At 38.0% G+C, this 19,443-nt stretch overlaps 3 protein-coding genes across 3 annotated transcripts; 1 reads left to right on the plus strand and 2 right to left on the minus strand.

The window, feature by feature from the left end:
• Window positions 1-189: 189 nt before the first annotated feature.
• On the plus strand, window positions 190-2,604 carry cib1 (calcium and integrin binding 1 (calmyrin)). The gene is made up of 7 exons (XM_079255492.1): window positions 190-496; window positions 801-835; window positions 926-1,025; window positions 1,110-1,263; window positions 1,340-1,452; window positions 2,170-2,258; window positions 2,349-2,604. The coding sequence occupies exons 1-7, from the start codon at window positions 446-448 to the stop codon at window positions 2,368-2,370; spliced, it is 564 nt and encodes a 187-aa protein (XP_079111618.1). The 5' UTR covers window positions 190-445; the 3' UTR covers window positions 2,371-2,604.
• A 37-nt stretch (window positions 2,605-2,641) lies between these two features.
• On the minus strand, window positions 2,642-5,062 carry rccd1 (RCC1 domain containing 1; the record flags this gene model as incomplete). Its single annotated transcript, XM_079255480.1, has 8 exons — window positions 2,642-2,820; window positions 2,945-2,974; window positions 3,107-3,262; window positions 3,822-3,926; window positions 4,051-4,172; window positions 4,263-4,431; window positions 4,528-4,746; window positions 4,852-5,062. 8 exons carry the CDS (start codon window positions 5,060-5,062, stop codon window positions 2,642-2,644), a joined length of 1,191 nt encoding a protein of 396 aa, XP_079111606.1.
• Window positions 5,063-6,193: 1,131 nt separating this feature from the next.
• Window positions 6,194-13,380, minus strand: unc45a (unc-45 myosin chaperone A). The gene is made up of 19 exons (XM_079247559.1): window positions 13,242-13,380; window positions 12,946-13,138; window positions 11,761-11,936; window positions 11,577-11,666; window positions 10,820-10,987; window positions 10,359-10,527; window positions 10,062-10,232; window positions 9,710-9,881; window positions 9,299-9,599; window positions 9,124-9,218; window positions 8,853-8,994; window positions 8,597-8,737; window positions 8,369-8,496; window positions 8,234-8,300; window positions 8,033-8,146; window positions 7,827-7,942; window positions 7,539-7,656; window positions 7,269-7,424; window positions 6,194-7,187 (listed from the first exon to the last, which is right to left on the minus strand). Exons 1-19 carry the CDS (start codon window positions 13,263-13,265, stop codon window positions 6,900-6,902), a joined length of 2,829 nt encoding a protein of 942 aa, XP_079103685.1. The 5' UTR covers window positions 13,266-13,380; the 3' UTR covers window positions 6,194-6,899.
• Between the last annotated feature and the right edge of the window lie 6,063 nt (window positions 13,381-19,443).

Consider the following 19,443-nt stretch of genomic DNA (forward strand, 5'->3'; position numbering starts at 1 on the left):
TAAATAAAAAAGTATCAAGTAAGAAACTGATAAATTTCAGGCTTCGTACACACATACACACACATACATACATACATACATACATGGATGCACGAAGACAAAATGTTAGACTTAGTTGGAGTATTGATACATTTTTAAAAAATCTTGTAACGCTTATATTTAATTTTAAATTTTAATCATGTCACTAAACCTATACTGGATTGCCAGCCAAACTGAATTAATTTAACTAAACCATATTAGCTCTGTTAGCAACTGTTTTTAAAAAAAAAAAAAAAAACCTTAGTGCATCACTATGGAAACCGTTACGTAGTTCCACCGAGGAGGAACTCGGGCAAGCTGGCTAGAAACCGGAAGTAAGCAAAGCAAAACATTTTAGCTGTGTATTAGTTCGGTGATTTATTTACAAAAAACCCCAGAAGGACATTTTTAAGACGACGATTTCAAGATGGGAACTACGGCAAGTCAACTTGGGAAGGAACTGCTGTCAGAGTACCAGGTAAGCGCTCACTGTGTTGCACTTTTACTGACATAAAGGGGACGACAAACGTAGAAAACAGTTCATATACGTAAACACCGAGACTCTAATAAGAAACATGACTGCTATCAGAGGAGCAGCATTAACAGTACCATTTACTTTTTACATATCCATTATAATAATTTTAAACTAAACATAACATTATTGACAACATCCTTACACAATACGACATTATGCTGTGGCAACATATACCCAAGAAAAAGGATCAATTTGCGGTTAAATCAATTATCACTATCTGTCTAATAATATCTACATCTACCTTTAGGAGCTGACCTTCCTGACAAAACAAGAAATTCTTCTGTGAGTACAGAGATGTATACAAGTTTAGTCCAATTAATCTTTAAGTGTATTATCGTTCATGGTCAACTTGGATGCTGTTGTGTTTTTAAGGGCTCACAAGAGATTCATTGAACTTCTACCTAAAGAACAGAGAAAAAATCTAAATATCAGAGTGTCAATGAAAACAATCCTAACTCTTCCTGAGCTTAAGGTGACAAAATATTTTACATTTATCTTAAGGAGGAAGTAGCTGATGAAAATTGTGAACTGTCCTGACCCTTGTACTTATTCCTAGGCCAACCCTTTCGGGAAGAGAATTTGCTTAGTATTCTCAACATCTGAACAGAAAGATGGAAGTCTCACCTTTGAGGACTTTTTGGATCTCTTGAGTGCCTTCAGCGATTCAGCTACTCTGGAAATCAAATCCCACTATGCATTTCGTATATTTGGTAAATAAATCAGCAAAATTATCAGTTGTATATGTAAAGTTGCCCATCTGTGTAATGGCTACTTTGACATTTCCAGACTTCGATGATGATGGAACCCTCAACTTTGATGATCTGAAGAAGCTGGTTCGCTGCTTGACTGGTGAGGCAGACGAACTATCAAGCGAAGAAATGACACAGCTCATCAACAATGTAAGTTTACTGGTGCTTTTATTTCAAGGAGTCAGCAGGTTGTAACATGTTGCTGCAGTGTGGTACCCTGATGCATCCATGAGCCTAAAATATTAACCCTTAAATATTTTATTCTTATGCTCACTTTTATTATGCATTAATTTATTTTGTGTTCTTAGCTGTTTCCTTGTAGGTCTTAGTCTTGTTTGAGCTTGTTAAGTTCTGTTACTCCAGTGTTTTCCTCATGGGGATCCGCCACGCTGGGGGCCTTGCCTACTCAATTTGCTGGGTCGTTACCATGGGAATGGCCTCTGACAGGTTGGCCCTTGCATTGCAGCCATTTGGCTGTACGGATTGGGGCCAACCCTGAGTTGTGGCTATGCCAGTGGTGACACGCCCTATGGTTTTGGGTGGGCTGGCCCCTGGTGTGAAAGGATCCCCAGGATATTATTTCCTAACAGTCTGCCAAGCCAGATTTTATCTCTTTTATGTTTATTCTTTTGCCATTATTATTTTATCGGTTAAAGAGACAGAAGATCGTTTTAGAAACTTTATCATGCACCGTGGGATTGGGGGTGTGCCAGTATGTGTGTGTGAATGATGATTTGACTATTTGTTTTAATTGTTGTTTTAATATATGTAAAGCACTTTGAGCTGCTTCTTGTATGAAAGGTGCTATACAAACTAACTTAAATCGATTTGATCCATGAGCCTAATTGTGGTTTCCTTTGACTTTAGATTCTGGAGGAGTCAGACATTGACAAGGATGGGACTGTGAATCTCTCTGAATTTCAACATGTCATTTCAAGATCACCAGATTTTGTCAGGTGATCATAAATCTGATTGCTTTTTTCACCATCATGTATTTTTACCAACCATTTTGCTCACCCTAATGACTTCTATGAATTTCTCCACAGTTCTTTCAAGATTGTGCTGTGAACACCTTTCATGGGCTCTGGAAATGCATCTCTCTTAATTTCTTATGATGTTTTGTTTAACTGACAATTTTAGATATTTGCCTTAAATTATGTTTCCTGTGAATTTTACTGTTTTATGTATTAAATATAACTGCTTTTGTAACATCTATAGTTAAAATGACTTCATCAAGTATGTTTATTTTATATAATTAAAAAATACTATATAAAAGCACATATTTAATCAAAGTGTCAAAGTACTTTGTTCTTCCTGGTATTTTATCAGAAGTTCAGAGTTAATCTAGGGGCTTTGGTGGTGTGTTTATAGTTATTTCTTCTTTGACAGCTGCCGTAAAAGTGTTCCATGGTCCACAGATTACATCAACAACATGCATTTGTCCAGTCTTGAAAAACTCAACACACTGAGGTTCATCTGAACTCTCCAGTGTTTGATGTCCAAGTTGGCCGTATTCACCTGAAAAGATAACACAAGGAAAGATGCTCAGAAAATCAACAACTACTTAATAGCTGCCATGTTTAATTTTGATTTATAGCACTACTCTGAGAAAATAGTTTCAACATTGTTAGACCAAACTTACCCCATCCCCAAGTGTAGAGGTCACCATTGGCTGAAATCAATATAAATATTGTGTATATTTATCACTATTATTAGAGCGTGAACCCCATCCAAACCCAGCTAATATGAATAAAATAAAGTTAATGTAATCAATGTTGACTTATTTACTCAAGAGATTTCTTACATGTTACTGCAGCTGTGTGTCGAGAGCCACAGCTGACTGTCCTGAGTTCACATGAAGGAGCGACATCCAACAGAGCTGGGAAAGCCTGGATGGAAATGAATACTTCTTCTTGTTTCTGTGCAGCACCAGATGTGTCAGCATCTTGGCACAATTCTTCTGTTCAACACAGTTAATGGAAAAAAGTAGACATTACTTTAAAGCATCCAAACAAGCAACATACTGAAAATGACATTTAGCTGTAAATACAAGGTATGGGCTAATGTTTTAATGCTCACTTTATTGAGCAGATTTTGGAGGTCATTTTTAGATTTTTCATTAGGCAGATGTCTTACATTTAACAAAAACAAATAGGGGTGGGAAAATTGAATCGAAAAGCGGGACTTTTTTTCTTCACAGTTTTAAAATCAAATTTTTGTTAAAAAAAAAAAAAAAAGATTTTTTTTTTTTTTTCCAAATTAATAAATACAATCCATCACAAAATTTTTGGCGTTATAGCAGCAGAATGATGGTCTGGCTACTGTGTTGTTTTTCCAAATTGAAATCAAGAAAAATGATGAGCAAAAAAAAAAAGTTTTATACTTATTTTTTGCTTTTAATCTACAAAAACTAGCAATGTCGAAGAATTGTGAGAATCGCAATGTAAACCGAATCGGCACCCAAAAAAAATCTAATCTAATCAGGACAAAAGCATATCGTCACAGCCCTAAAAACAAACCTGCTTGCTGGCTGGGTTTCTGTTGTGAGGCTTTCCTCAGACCTCGTGATGGAAGTCCAAGCTGACCGCTCTCATTCCAGCCCCACACATACAGATCTCCCCCATCTGAGAAGAAACATTTTTTTAATGCAACTCTTTGCACAGGACTCTTCTACATATCTTTTTTATTTCCCTTTGGGGATTAATAACGTACTTTTCATTTAATTTCATTCATTTATTCTACACTTACCACTAATACAGACAGAATGCCAGCCGCCTGCAGCTACAGAGTTCATAGGCATGCCCCAGAGTGCCTCCACTGTCCTTGGCTCCTCTTCAGAGACGAGTCCCCCATGCCCCAACTGACCGTGACTGTCAAATGAGCACATGCACACACAAAAATCAACACAAGCTTATTATTATTTCTCAGGTTTACATTACATGCAGTTAAAGATGCAATACCTGCCCTGTCCCCAGGTGTAAACGGCTCCGGTGACAGTGAGGAGGATGGCATGTTCTCCACCCAGAGTGAGGTTCTTGACTTGAAGGTGTGGTGACAAACGGTGAAAGAAAGGAGGTTTTGCAGCTATAAAACCACCTGGGACTAATGGCAATTTAACAACTGAATCCACTAAAACAAAAATGCAAGAAAAACAAAATTATAAATATGTTGTTAGAACATATTTCTGGTGTTTATGAACTGTTTAAAATGTTAAATACCTCGTACCAGAACTCTCTGACTGGCTCAGTATCTTCATGCTCCACGATGGAGTCTTATCCTTCTTCTGCAGGTCCCAGGATTCAATCCTATCTGGGAAAACCAGTGTAAGATGCGATTCGCTGATGAATGCATCTTTACATTCTCGCCTCTCTACAACACAAGTGTCACAGGACTGGTGCGATGCTGAAGCTTCAAAACCTGCCAGACACACACAGCAGCCGTCCCCTTGCAGGAAAACACACAACACGAGTTTGTGGCCAAATGAAGTGAAACATTATAGGTGCTGAGAGGTGTTGCTCAAGGAACATGTTTTCTCTGTAAATGGCTTACCATGCACATGCAAAGATGCTCTTCGACTCCAACTTGCTCTGACTGTTTTTGTCTTCAAGCAACAGGAACCATTTCTGTCCTCTCGACACCTCAGCTCTGTCGGGGCGCTTACTTTGACTTCCTTGGCAGGGTCGCTTATTCCACCTTTTTCAAACCGTTCATTACAACATATTTGGCCAAAAGCGTTAAAACCAAACCCAAACCAGCGCATTTCATCAATATTTTTTACTTTCGTGTTGCTTTATTCTCCTCTTTCGCTCATCTAAACGGAGCGATGCAGTTGTCCGCAAAGTTGAACGTTTGCGAACGGGACACTAGCACGTACTACGCATGCGCTGCTGTAATGCTACTGGATGAGGCAACTCCAGTTAACTAGACATACAGTTGTGTTCATATTTATTCATACCCTTTCATTAAAGAAGAAAAAAAACAGCTGCCTCTAAAATAAGCTGAAATTGACTAAAATAATAAATAAAGGTTTTATGAAAATCATTAAATTATTTTCTACTTCTGGTTCAATAGAAATTTTTTTTTTTTAAAAAGCAAACAAGTAAGACAATTTATTACATATTACATCACTCATAAACTATTTTGTTGAACAATGCTTTAATGTTTCCGCTACAGTCAGGTGTTTTCTGCTCCTCTGTCTGCACCTGTTGACAGATATTTTGTCCCACTGTTCAACAGAAAAGAGCTCTAATTTGTCTGGGACCAATTTGTTGGGGTTTTTTCTTTCTTCAAATCAATTAAATGAAAAAACAGTGTCTTATATTACAAAATTATATTTTTGCAAATTTTTATTTATTGTTCCTTTTTTAAGTCTCCAGTTATTTGAGTGCTGTAAATTCAGCCCTTTCTTTAATGAAAGGGTATGAATACATATAAGCACAACTGTAACTGGGACAGAATGTGTGTATATATATATATATACTTATTCACATATATATATTTAAAAAACTTAATTTTGCAACAGTGCTAGCTCTTATTTGTGTTTTCATGTTATTTTTTCTCTTTCCTTCCTTCTTATGTTACAGTTTTACTGCTCAGTTGCATTATATGTACCTGGAAAGCTTTACATCTGTTACAAGCTGTATTGTTATACAATTTCTTTAAATAAAGTTTAAAAAAAAAAAAAAAAAAAAGACATAACTGCGACAATAAAGGGTTCAGAGGTTTTACTTTTCTGTCCATGTTCAGTATAAATGATTAAACTCAGCGAACAGTATAGCTTCTACACTGGGAATGTAGTGAAATGACAATAATGGTGATAAACATTTAAATATAAAGACCACAATGTGATTTCTTTTTTTTTTTTTACCAAACAGTAGTAAGGACAAACATAGGAAAATAATTAAATTATGTAAAAAGGACTTACAGATATACATGGGAATAATAAAATATTTATATAGTCAACAAATAGCCATTTTGTGAAAAGAAACAATCATTTGTCCTTTCAAAGGGGATGCGCTTTTGGAAAATGTGAAAATCATGCAAATGATGGGACAGTAGTCAAAGCTCAAGTTACAAAACAGGTAACACTGATTAGACATAACATTATATAGACCTGCAACATGAGAGCTTGAAACATTCAGGAGTATCCTGGAGTGTCTGGAACACAAACATAAGCAATAATCCTTTGGGCCTTGCAGATTTTGTTGGCGATACTGGACTGGATTTGCATCCCATTAACAATGGTTCATATCACATTCATGTTTTTTAAGTCTTTACCAAGCAGTTTTTGCTGTGTCCATACAGTTATGTCATATGCTGATGTGGTAACTGGTCTACAGGAATGTTAAGTAAGGTGGAAAGTGTTGATGTAGCATTCACATCAATGCAAGGATGCAGGTTTCCCTGCAGAACATGAGATTTTTATAAGATGAAATGTATGACTTTTTTTTTTTTAAGATTGGTCATGATTTATGGCTGATCAGTGCTCATGCCATATTTGACCTGTGAATAAAATTTCTTTCTTTTAATTTATGACAAATTAGCAATTCAAGAATGCATTTCTATCAAACCACTCATAAAAATATTTCTCAAAGCACTCAGGGCTCGATTCCTTTGCCCTCTTCTCTCCCGTCTCTGCTTCTGATGATGCCATACTCCACTGCTTTATCCAGACAGTTCTGAGCAACCTTAGAAACAGGATCTGGAGCACCCTCTCCTCCCTTTGCAAGGACAGAAAGAATCTCCAGAGCTTCGCTCTCCATTAGCATCTCAGCCAGGCTTTTCTCAGCCTGCATCATGTTCTGAACTATGACCACACCACGATGACGCAGGTCGGATATTTCACTGAGCAGCAGAGCCTGCATAATCTCGAGCCAGTGGGTTGTCTGAAAAGACAGGGCAACCAGATGTGTGAGCTTAAATATAGTAAAGAACAGCAGCAATATGTGAGAATATTGCATTCTTACAGTGCCAGGAATGCGTGCACAAAGCTCAGGCTGTTCAGCCGTAAGCATGGCTAGAGTTCCTGCTGCAGCTTTCCGAAGCCTTTCATCCTCTTCTCCGCTATAAAGCACAAGCAGCTTCAGTCGATCATTCCCTGTGGCCAAGTACAGCTTCTGCACCTGAGGACACAGCAAACCAGTGATGATAGAATCATCACTATCACTGTTAGGTCTTTTTTTTTTTTTTTCAAATTTGCACTAAATCTGATATTATTAAATGATATTAAATCTTACTTCTGAATTTAAAACCAAGTTACACATGCACTCTGTGGCAGAAGCTCGAACCAAGTCGTGTTCTTCAAACATGTAGCCTTCAATTTTTGGTACAGCTTTCTCCTTTATAATCTTCTGTCTGTGACAGAAAACTTATGAAAGTTACAGCTTTACAGACTTTCATGCATCCATGATCTTCAGAATATGTTACAATAATGTGAGCTTTGGAAGCAAAAGGATCTATAAACTTTGCATGCTGTCTGGGGTATACGTGGGTTTATAGGGACAGACTTCCCTCTAGTGGCCAACCTGAGTCTTTCGCTGATGCCAGCCAGGTTTGTAAGAGCCATTAGCGCTTCAAAGTTCTGCAACAATGAGCACTCAAGACTCAAAAGGTGTACAAGTGGTCGAGCCACCTCATAGATCTGCCAAAACAACAAGACAAGACAAGGCAGCATTAGCTTGAGAAGGGATTTATATTGTTAACTGGGCTGCATTACTGTCTACATTTTTACCCTCTCTCCTGGAAAGGCAATCTCTGGGTTGGATGTGATTGCTATTTTTGCAAGAGCTTGAGCAGCTTTGACTTTTCCCACATCTGTGTTTTCGGTTGCAAGTGGAATCAGAGCCTGTGAAGAACAGGAAACACTGAGTCATTAACACTGGGATCAGCACGCAGGCTCCGTTGTGTGTTTTCAGGGTGGTTTTTTTTTTACCTTTCCCCCTCCCTGTGCCACGACTGTGCCTCTGTCTTCCTGCCGTTCCACCAAAGCCAAGAACACCCTGCATGACAAAATTATAAACCAGAAATTCTACAGACAGAACAGTGAAAAAAAAAAAAAAATCCTTACCTTGCAATACTTTCTTTACAAGCCTCAGTGAGGGCTGGACTCTCCTGTTTGACCATACACACCAATGCAGACACCACACCAGCTTCTAGCAGCTTAACCAATCTTTTCTCCACATAAGAAGGTGCATCCTAAAATAAAAGACTGGATTTAAGCAAAATAGCCATTCTTTGCAAGAGAAAACACAGACCTGATAATAAGCAAATACAAAAAGAGCATTTAAACCGGTACCTTGGGATGCTCTTCAGGCACATGCTGCTTTGCATACTTAGCCAGCTCCACCATCTGAGGGTCAGGTTTCTCCACATCGTAGCTGTTAGTGCAGTTCACTAACGCAGACCCCACAGCAAAGAGCACAGTTTTATCTTCAGACTGCACAAACACACAGGAAAAATAAACAATATTCATCCCAGCAAAAAAATTATGACCAAACTTTTATGATTTTAGAAAGCACAAAATATTCATAAAATCAATAAATCGGTCAAACCTTTGCTAGTTCAAACATTGCAATTAGAGCCTTTTTGTCTTCCACCAAGTCTTCCTTCACATCAGCGTCGAAAGTGAGGTAGGCGAGACCTTCTACAGACCAGCGGCGGGAGGTCGGGGGGAGAGACTCATTACACAGCCACCTAATGCAGCGAGAAATAAAGCTAGTCTGTTATTTCAATTGACGTTTCTCAGGGCAACAAATAGAATCAGGAGTAACACATCTCTCTTAACCGACTCCAAGTTCAACATTCACTAAAAGGCAAACATACTTCCTGCATTGCTTGGCAAGCTTAAGCGTGGATCCCTCTGCAAACTGCTTCATGCTGAAATCTGTCCCTCCAGCTGAGCCAAGCTTGCACAATCCCTGCATAACAACACACAGAAAATAGTTGGTTCCACCTTTAACTATAAATATTATTTCCTTCTACTATCGTTACCACTCACCACGAGGGCTCTCACGCGTATCCTGTCATTCTCGCTCTTCTTGTAAAGGTCCTTCAGAAGGGCCACGCCGTTAGCTGTGATGAAGGAGGCTCTCTTGGCTTTGCCCGCAGCGTGGATAAGAGCCTCCACCGCAACCTGTTGGTGAGTTACGTCTTCGGAGGCACAGAGAGAAATCACAGCATCCATCATTCCTGACATTTCCAGAGTTCTGTTGCCTACGTCGCTCGGCCCTTGAAGGAGCACCGACACTGTCTGGATGGCGCGCAGCTTGGCGTCCAGGCCAGACTGGCTGAAGTGTTGCCTACAGAGGAAAATGTCAAAATAAAGAAATCATTCATAGTAATTATTTAAACAGTTAACAGAAGCAATAATCGCTTCAAGAAAGAAGAATGAAATCACAGGAAAACTCACTGAACGTATTCTTCACACAGTTTGCTGAAGTTCTCCCTCTCTTTGTCACTTTTCAGGTCATCATAGAGTTTGTTAAGCAGCACGGAGCAGCACATGTGACTGTTGTCTGTCAGAGGTAGTCCTTCCGAGAGCTCGGGAACGGTCCCAGCCACCTGCAGGATTTTCTTTAGCCCTTCACAAGAATAAGGCGTTCATTGTTATGGATGAAATTCTATTATTGATACAATTTTCGGAACTGACTTTTAAAAAAAAAACAAAACAAATAAAAAAAATCTCAAAGAGGGTTGTTTAAACCTCCATTAGCGCATTACAATGAGATGGATATTTCACTGTATGCAGGTGTGTATCATACCTTGGTCTACCACCCATAAAGTCATGGAGTTGTCAGGGTTTTTCATGGACTTGCGAGGTACTTGTTTGACCAGGAGGTTAATGGCGCTGTCTCTGCCAGGCCCCGACACATTCGATGCTGGCATCATTTCCAAAAGGTGGTGTAACATCGATCGTAGCTCTTTGGATGGTTCTGTGTAAAATTCCACAAGAAAATGACTAAAGCACAGAAACTTGATACACACAAAAAGTCGTTGGCTACAGCTCAAATATTATGAGTTTAGTCCAAATATAAACAACACCAGTGTCCAAAACTCACCAGGAAGTATGGCTTCATCTTTCCCTCTAATCTCTCTTTTCATGCCCTCTGTAAGAGCCTCAAACATCACCTGCAGTAAGTGGCAGGCAGCCAGAGACACAGTGGAGGCGCCTGACCCCATTACAGCACACAGCTGGTCCATTCCCAACTCATTCACTATTGCCATAGTCTGGGGACAAATTGGTGCATTAAAAGCCGTGAAGCTACTCATATAAATTGTTAACACCACAGTAATTATGGGCTTGTGGTTGTGCATGGTGTTTATGTCCTCATAAACTTTAGCAGAGCAAACAATAGAGCAGGCATGAATGCATACAAACTAAAGGAATGGAAGAAATATTGCGTCTGTGGTTACTACACACTGCCTGTCTTATCTATGTTTTAAAGAGAAAATCAATACATTTCTATGCATCTGAAACGACTTGAAAGTTGGCAAAGTTAGAGGGAATCATGACACTTACTCTTGACTGATGTCCTGTGCACAATCCTACTAAAGTTCTGAGAGCAGATGAGACCACATCCTCCTGCTTTGACTGGAGAAGTTTCTGAATTAGCTTCACTCCATCGTTGCGGAAGATCTGCTCAGCTCCTGCCTCATCTCGAGATAACACCACCAGATTCTGGACTGCCTGAGATTGAATCAGGTGCAACACTGTTCAGGTGAAATACAGCTCCATAGATGCATCAAGAAAAATAATTTGAGAGTAAAAGACAGATGACTTGTTAGGACTTATACCATAGTCAGTGATAATTCTAATGACATTATTTTTGTATATACTCACAAATAGTTCAGCGAGTTAAATCACTAATATCACTTTGTTACAAGGCGTCACCATGGCAATGCATGCATGAACTAATTCAGATCAGCTGGTTGTTGACAAGTGAATGAGAGAAACGCACTGTAGCTTGACGTTAGCAAGCTACAGCTTGGTTAGCATTAAAAGTACATCAAGGTCAATAAGAAATAGTTCCTATACTTTAGCATATTTAGCAAGAGTTGTAAAAAAAAGAATGAAAAATTTGCTCTAAAAATTTTTACGGTGTGTGACCATGGTCTAAGCAGAATAAACAACTCAGATCCGTGCATTAGACGGCTATAATGCACTTTGAGGAGGAACTCTGCTGCATGTTGTGGTGTTCTAGACTCCGCATTGTGCATTATAACTGTCTAATGCACGTCTCCTTGTTGTTTAATCCTTACATACTACATGTGCTTACCTTCTGTCGATCTGAGTCTTTAGCAGAGGCATCTAAGAGGAGGGAGAACATCTGCTGCACACGTGCATCTGTGGAGTTGAACTCTGCTGACTTTAGAGATTGAAAAGAAAAAAACTCTTATTAGCAGGAATTTGTGAGGATTCAGCTTCTAAAGCAAGCCTCCCTAACTGAATCAATATATTACCTTTTGCTGAATCTGTGCTCCAAGTTGTCTGAGCAGATCCTGGAAAGCTTTGTTTTTGGGCTCCAGCTGGGCACATCTCTGAGCATCCACAAAGGCTTGGTCAAGTCGACCAAGCTTCTGAAAAGCTTGGGCCCTCCGAAACCTTGCCTTCACATCACCTGGGTCAGTATTGAGTGCTGAAAAAGAAAACAGCTTAAAGTTGGACATAAACTATGAATATTAAATCGTCAAACAAAGTTGTATTTCATGCAACAATACCAAGAATGTTCTTAAAATAAAACCATTGTAAAAGTTCATCCATCAAATATATTAAGACCTGTTTGCAGGAGCAACTGAAGATGTGAATTATATAGTCTTGTTACTTTAACAAAGTTGATTTATTATGCACCTATACTTTTGAATTCATTTTAAAACTACTTTTACTTAAACCTGTAATCTTTGTTTCAATATATTTTACTGTTTGATTCCATTCAGTTTGAAGACTCCTCATTAAATTACCTAGTGCCAGATATAAACAGGCAGACATATTAAATCACAGAAAAATCCTTTGCATTTCAGTCACATTTAGCTGAAACTGGGAAAAATGAAAATTTCACAGCCTTGTTTAGAAAGCCAGCTCCCCCTTAAGTACAGAAGTTCAACAACATTTTTATGAAGCAGTGGATTTGTTTGGCCAAAAATGAAATAGTACCAGAAACAAGTGACATTTTTCGCTGTGCAACTGATTGACTGCAGTCAGTGAACTTTAAACATATTATTGGTAACAAACAATAACTATTATTGTAGAGATAAAGTATGGTTGTGTTTGCTATTGAATACAATTTATTGCACTTTATTCTCATATAAACAAAAATTTGCTATATGTTCTTGTCCAATTAAAAGATATATTCAATCTTTGCTTTTCCTTGGGTGTATTTTCTAACAGACATTTTACATAAATAGATTTTCATCAGGGTACTCCTGTTTCAGTAAAATAACTTTTTTTTTTTTTTTTTTTAAATCATCTCTGACCTGTACTTTCAATGCAACTTTTAAGAACTACATAATGTTATAAATGACAAGTTGTTGCAACCATATTAACCAAGTCCATTCAGGTATATAGTCTGTAGCAACAGTATTAAGTAACCCTATCCTTGTGACATTATGAAAGGTTAGATATGTTTAATATTGAGATAATTCTCAGACCTTTGGAGGCATCAGCTTCAGCTTTGCTGTAGTCCTCCAGTTTAAGGTGGCAGGCAGAGAGGTTTCGGTACAGAACAGCGCTGTCTGCCTGGCTCTCTGTCAGCTTTAGTGCTTCGGTGTAACAGCAGACAGCACCCACCATGTCTCCTGCCTTGAAAAGTTTGTTCCCCTCCTCTTTCAGGGCTGCAGGATCCTGAATTTAGAGACAAAATATGGGCAAAGATTCTAGTTTTCACAGACTTCTACAAAATGCATGAGCTAAAAATCTGCTAAGTGGCTAACTGTCGTTCCCTTACCTTTTCTTTAGCACCTTCACTCATCTTCAGTGTGATACGCAATACAGTGTCTCTTAATGTGACAAATTTGTCGTTTGTAATCACAAACCTAAATAATTCGCCGCTAATTTCACTCAAACATGTTACATTTCACTGCGCTTCCGGGTGTCCGCAGCACGTAGATGACGTAGCCTCGTGCCCTCCCTACCACGGCACATGACCATATAAGGAAGTGAGCAGCTAAACTATCTACTCCATCTTTTCTTTATTTGGTTACATTTTCATGCTGTGACTTTCTTCAGTTCGCACAAACCATGACAGTTATACCGAGTATGCTGTAAAAAAAAAAAAAAAGCACTCATTTTTAATATGAGTTTAGTTATATGTCTTAATGAAGCCTAAATTTCTTTCAAGTCGAGGTGAGAAAGTAGAAATAGAAAGTAGAAGTCCAGTCCTGCAGCTCTTTCTAACCAGCCACTAAACCAGGTTAATTTAATTTGCTCATCTCCACTGCAGGTCAATAAGCCTGTTAGTGAAACACCTGTTCTAAATGCATTGGTAGATCACTTCTACTTTTTTTTTTTTTTTTTTTTTTTTTTTTTACTTCTACTTTTAGTTTATACAACTCTGCTGTCAAGCAACACTCAAATGAGGAAAGCTTCATAAAAGACACAAAATAATAGCTACTGCGTTGCTATAAAGCACAATAAAAAGACACAAAGTGGAGACAGTCAAATTTTTAAACTCAGTAAAACCTAAATACATTGAAATGACATGGATTAAATAAATGACAACAGAAAAATAAATAATAAAGTAACTTATAGTTTTTCTTAATCAAATCAAATCAAAGATATTTTATTTATCCCTGAGAGGAAATTCAAGGTTCAAGCCAGCTTGTCCAAGGTTAGACATACAGACATTTACATTTGACAAATTTACAGAACAAACTGATACTTAGGCCCTGCAGCCAGTTTTTTAACTGGCGCTGCCTTATAAATGAGGAAAGATGACATGAGGAAGGATGGGTGGGTGTTGAAGAAAAAGAAGTATCTCTACACTTCACCTAAAGGGGGAAGGATAAAAATGCAACAAAAAAAACACACCTCTAAGTATCAGCACAAATTCAGATTGACAACACACAATATGGGAGAGGGGGTGGGTGGGGTCTCCCAGACAGCCAAGTGAGGTCGCCATAGACATCATATATATGATGTCCATGGAGGTCGCAGCCAGCCAAGCAGCGTGCCCATCTAATTCGCCGTCTGTGAGTGAAGGGAGGGGCGAGGTCCGGAGAAGGCAGTGAAAAATCGGAGTGTCTGTAACAGTGAGTGTGAGTGTGTGTGTGAGTGTGTGCGTTCAGTGAGTCTGTGAACTTTCCCCAATTCATCTGTGCCACCTGATGTAAATGGGGCCTTGAGAGCTGAGTTCAGTTTAAGTTCCACAGGCCTGAGAAAGGGAGGGGGCTGAGCATCAGACAGCATTACATCCCAGGAGACATGATAACCAGCCTGCCCAAGGCCAGTGCAGGGAGCCAGATTCAGATAACAGCTTTGTTTTGGGTCAAGTTAAGTTTCATTTGGCTCAGCTTTGAGTCCTTAGTGGTCTCAGTCAGACTCCAAAACAGCCGAATTGGGGGTCAGTTTCCACCAAAACCGAGCATTAATACATGTATTTTCATTTAAAAATCAACTAGCTGAATATTTTACATACAGCATGCAGCACATTTTATAACTACTTGTACTATATTTTGTACTGGAGCACAACTTCATTGATTAAAACAATTGAAGAAAGTGTATCACATGTTCTGCTTTTCCTGTTATTCCCCTGGGATGTCTCGGTGAAACAATCTATTGTTGTATGCCTTCCATTGCCTTGGAGGCAAGGTGGTTCCCATTGGACCTTGTGCTCAGGTACACCTGAAAAGGCTCTCATATTACGATGGCAGCTTCGCCATTTGAGAAGAATATCTAGCCTCGACAGTTGGTATGGGATATCTCGGCGCTGTGGTTGCTGTAAGACCTAGTACAAAGAAGAGCTGCAGGAGATCTGCGAGGCTCAACGATGGCACCAGGGACCCAAGAAGAAGAGCTTCAGTCTGAAATTAAACTCAAAAGCAGCTGGGTAAACATTTGTTCCCTTTCACAATTGTGCATATTGAGAGATTATGCTTTCATCATTGTATACTAACCAAAGAACCCAGTCAGATACCTTCATCATAGCACATTTCATGTGTTTGTAGATCCCATGAAAAATCATTCTCTTGTGACGGGAATAAAACCGAAACAATACCACCTGTTATTGCCCTCCCTGCACAGTCTGCCGATTAGTTATAATGGAAGTGGTTTGTCTCCTGTTTCCATAAACATACAAAGGCTTCCTGGATGATTCATAAAAAATGCAGAACGAAACAGTGTGGCTAACATGAGAAGCTCCATTACATTTCACACTTACAGCTCTTTAGGTGTTGTTTACCTTCATGATGTTTTAAAGCGGCATTCAGACTTGTTTTGAGATTTGGTCTTAGCCCTTAAGTCTGGAGGCAAGAGGCTCAGACAGGATAGTCACAGTAAAGCCTTGTCAATACCATGAAGAAGAAGAAAGGCCCTGTACATCAGGACTTAAAGCATAGTATCTCCTGCAAGGGAAATAATAAACCTGATATACAATGACTGCTGGACATCTGTTTTCAATTGTCCCTTTGTTCCAGGAGCTCATTCATGTGTAACATTAAAGCCCGTAAATTAGTTAAAAAGGGTCAAGTGTGTGAAATACTAAATTTCTTTCTTATGATGTAATCAGAAATATTTTAGCTAAAAGTTTAGAATTTACAAGTTTAAGTGTTTTTGAGAGTTTTGACATGTTATTTCTGAATCAATGATAAATGACCTCACAGTGTCTTACTTTTGTTTATCCCGGTGACATACTAATGCATACTGAAAACAGTCAATGCAGACATGTATTATGTATTATGAATATGTGTTTATTGACTTTTTGTTGTGTTTTATCTTGTAAGGTGACCTTGAGTGTCAAGAAAGACACCCTCAAATAAAATGTATTGTTATTATTTATTCATTATGGATCAGTTTTGAACTTTTATGAAGTTTATGAAGGGTTTGTGAAATCACAATCCACCAGTTTTATCATTGAGCTGTTGACTGAGTTGTTTAGGATATTAAATAATTAATTCAGGAAAACTATGATGGCTAAGTGGGTCATGTTAGACTAAGCCCAGTGGATGACAAATTGTTGCAGAAGCACCAAGCAAAAGGCTTTACAAAGCAAACTTTGCCTTTATATATGCTCATCATGTCCTGTAAGCAGTGTTGAACAATATCAAATAACAGTTTATTATAAATAGATTAGAAAAGCTTTATTTGCCACCTGCACAATTATACGATGTGTAATTTACAGTGAAATATGTGGGGTTTTTTTTGTACTTTTGTACTACCACAGAAACTGAATGTAATATGCCTAAAAGAAATGAAATATTAAATATTAATAAACATGTAAGACATAAAATCTACTTGACCAGAATAATGGATGGTGGTTCGATGGAGTGTGCAGGTATTGTGCAGACTGGGGAGTATTTGAACTTTACTGCTGATTTATCAGGTGAACTGCTTGTGGAAAGAAGTTCTTCTTCCTATCAGTCTTAGCTCTCAGGCAGCAGAAACGCCGGTCTGATGGTTGGTCCAGATGGACTGCTGAAGGACTTTCTTAGTTTCAGGCTGCAATGTTTTCATGTCTATCATGTTGGGAAGGGTGGTTTCAATGGTCCATTCCACTGAACAGACTACCTTTTAAGGGCCAGAAAGTTTTGTTTCATATAGTTTCAAATCCAGATGGTGATGCTCTCACACAAGATGCTCTCAGTGCTGCATATGTTAAAGTTTTTGAGCACATTGCATAGGAACTTAAAGTTTCTCAGTCGACAGAGAAAGCACTGATGTGGTGAGACCAGAACAGATCTTGTGAGATTGTTACTGATGGTCACTGATAAATAAATGAAGGTGACTCTGATGTGTCCGAATGAAGCTCACTATAGTTGTTTTTAAAAAATACATTTAGCATGGATTGTTCTCTTTACACCAGCTCACTGACTCATAATTGTGGGAAAACAGTCCCACAACAGCAGTGTCATCAGTAAATGTTATGATGACACTGGAGTCTGAAGTGGCTTTGCAGTTGTGTATACAGCAGGTACAGCAGAGGGCTAAGCACACAGACCTGTAGGGATAAGTGTGAGAGTGAGGGATTGGAGTTTATCCAAATGGAAGCTGTAGACCTGACTGTACAAGGAAGACTCCAAACTCATGTCATACAGCTTGACAGACCAGCCTAGAGGGGACTGTATTATTAAATACTATGCTGTAACCAACAAACAGTGTTCACACGTAGCTCCGCTTGTGGAACTATTCATTTTTATCAGATTATTAATCTCACTTAATATAAAGTGAGTATAAATGTGTTTGTTCTCGTTTATATTTGTGTTGGCCCTGTGATAAACAGGTAACCTTTCTAAATTTAATCATAGTCATTTTTTCATTGCAATTAACTCATGGATAGTGAGTTATTTATTCATTTTAAACACATAATAAATATATTTATTTATTGTGTTTAAAGTATTTAAATAGCAATATTTCCTTGTTTATTCAACTGAATCTAACTCAACCCTGGCTTCTAAAGAGCCTGGACTAATAAAGCTTTATGTTTGCTTGTTAATGTTTTTTAAATATATATATTTATTAGGGCTGTGACAATATGCTTTTGTCCCGATTCGATTCGATTTTGATTTTTTGGGTGCCGATTTGATTTAAATTGCGATTCTCACTATTGTTCGATATTGCTGATTTTTGTATATTAAAAACAAATATATATATAACTTTTTTTTTTTTTTTGCTGGTCGTTTTTTTTTATTTCAATCAGGAAAAAAAAACAAAAAAACACAGTAGCTAGACCATCATTCTGCTGCCATAATGCCCCAAAAGACAAGTAAAAAGATCAATAAAATAAATAAAAATGACAAAAATTTTAAAATGAATTATTTTTATTTATTTGAAAAAAAAAAAAGAATCGATTTTTAACAAAAAAAAAAAAAAATTGATTTTAAAATTCATTTTGTTCTGTGTAGCTGTTCCTGTGTGATTGCCCAGGTTTAGACTTACTAACTATTCAATAAACTTTCACTTATTAACAAAATCGTGACGCATTGCAGATATTCAAACTTACATGCATTTCCAGGTCTTGAAGTTTATTTTATGGAATGCCCCTTGAGATGTACCATCTCATTTTTGAGGGGGTCCAAAAACATAAAACAATACAATATAATCAACAATTACACAAATTATGCTCAAAACAAATATTAAGATACAGAAAAAAACAAGACAAACTTGCTCACTCCTACTCCTCTCCACACTCCTGCACATGTACAGATGTAAAACACAAAAATTACACAGCTAGGGATGTCAGAATCAGTGATTATTGTCACAGAATTGCATGAAAAAAGGCAATGATGTAAAGAGCAATATGAGAATAAATTATGTTTACTCATTATTATTATTATTATTATTATTATTATTATTGTTATTGTTATTTTAAATGAAAGCATGGTGCATAACATACAGCACTGTTTCTCAAATGGGGGTACTTCAAGGCATTCCAGGGGGTATGTTTTTCTTTAAAGAAATAATATAAATATAATATAATATTAATATTTAATATATTTCAATAAATGTAAGTTTACATTTATAAACTGAATTTACCTTTAGATTTATTTTCATTGAACCCCCACCTGTTATGAGCCAAATCATATACGTCAGTCACTGTCGCCTTGACAACGCAAACAGAAGTTTAATGAACCAAACACAAATGACAAAGTGCTGTATTTCATGTGTTTTCTTAACTAAAATACTTTGCAGTGGTTAGGGGGTACTTGGCTAAAAAATATTTTACAAGGGGTACGGTGTTGTTAAAATGTTGAGAACTGCAACCATAGCGGAACCGAGCGGAACCCGCTGTTGGTCAATCAGCCACCGATGCGCAGTTCCTCCCTTCCCATAAGGCTTTGCGGCAGCTCAGCGGCACTCGCTGCTAAGCTAAGTGCTACTCCAGAAGGTAATCTGTCACCCCGGAGCTGGAAAGCCTCGACCACTGCCGGACTTTACACTTTACCGGAGTGCTGTCTTTTCATGGGTAACATCCGAATTTTAATTTTTTTCCAGAA

Source organism: Telmatherina bonti (assembly GCF_933228915.1).
Source record: "Telmatherina bonti genome assembly, chromosome: 2".
Classification (NCBI taxonomy): Eukaryota; Metazoa; Chordata; class Actinopteri; order Atheriniformes; family Telmatherinidae; genus Telmatherina; species Telmatherina bonti.

Excerpts from the sequence above, each read along its gene's own strand:
- cib1 (XM_079255492.1), top strand. The coding sequence starts at position 446 with ATGGGAACTACGGCAAGTCAACTTGGGAAGGAACTGCTGTCAGAGTAC. Across the intron at positions 497-800 it reads AACTGCTGTCAGAGTACCAG|GAGCTGACCTTCCTGACAAA; the intron begins GTAAGCGCTCAC and ends ATCTACCTTTAG. Across the intron at positions 1,264-1,339 it reads CTATGCATTTCGTATATTTG|ACTTCGATGATGATGGAACC; the intron begins GTAAATAAATCA and ends TGACATTTCCAG.
- unc45a (XM_079247559.1), bottom strand. The coding sequence starts at position 13,265 with ATGAGTGAAGGTGCTAAAGAAAAG. Across the intron at positions 11,667-11,760 it reads GAGCACAGATTCAGCAAAAG|TCAGCAGAGTTCAACTCCAC; the intron begins GTAATATATTGA and ends CAATCTCTAAAG. Across the intron at positions 9,882-10,061 it reads TTTATGGGTGGTAGACCAAG|GGCTAAAGAAAATCCTGCAG; the intron begins GTATGATACACA and ends ATTCTTGTGAAG.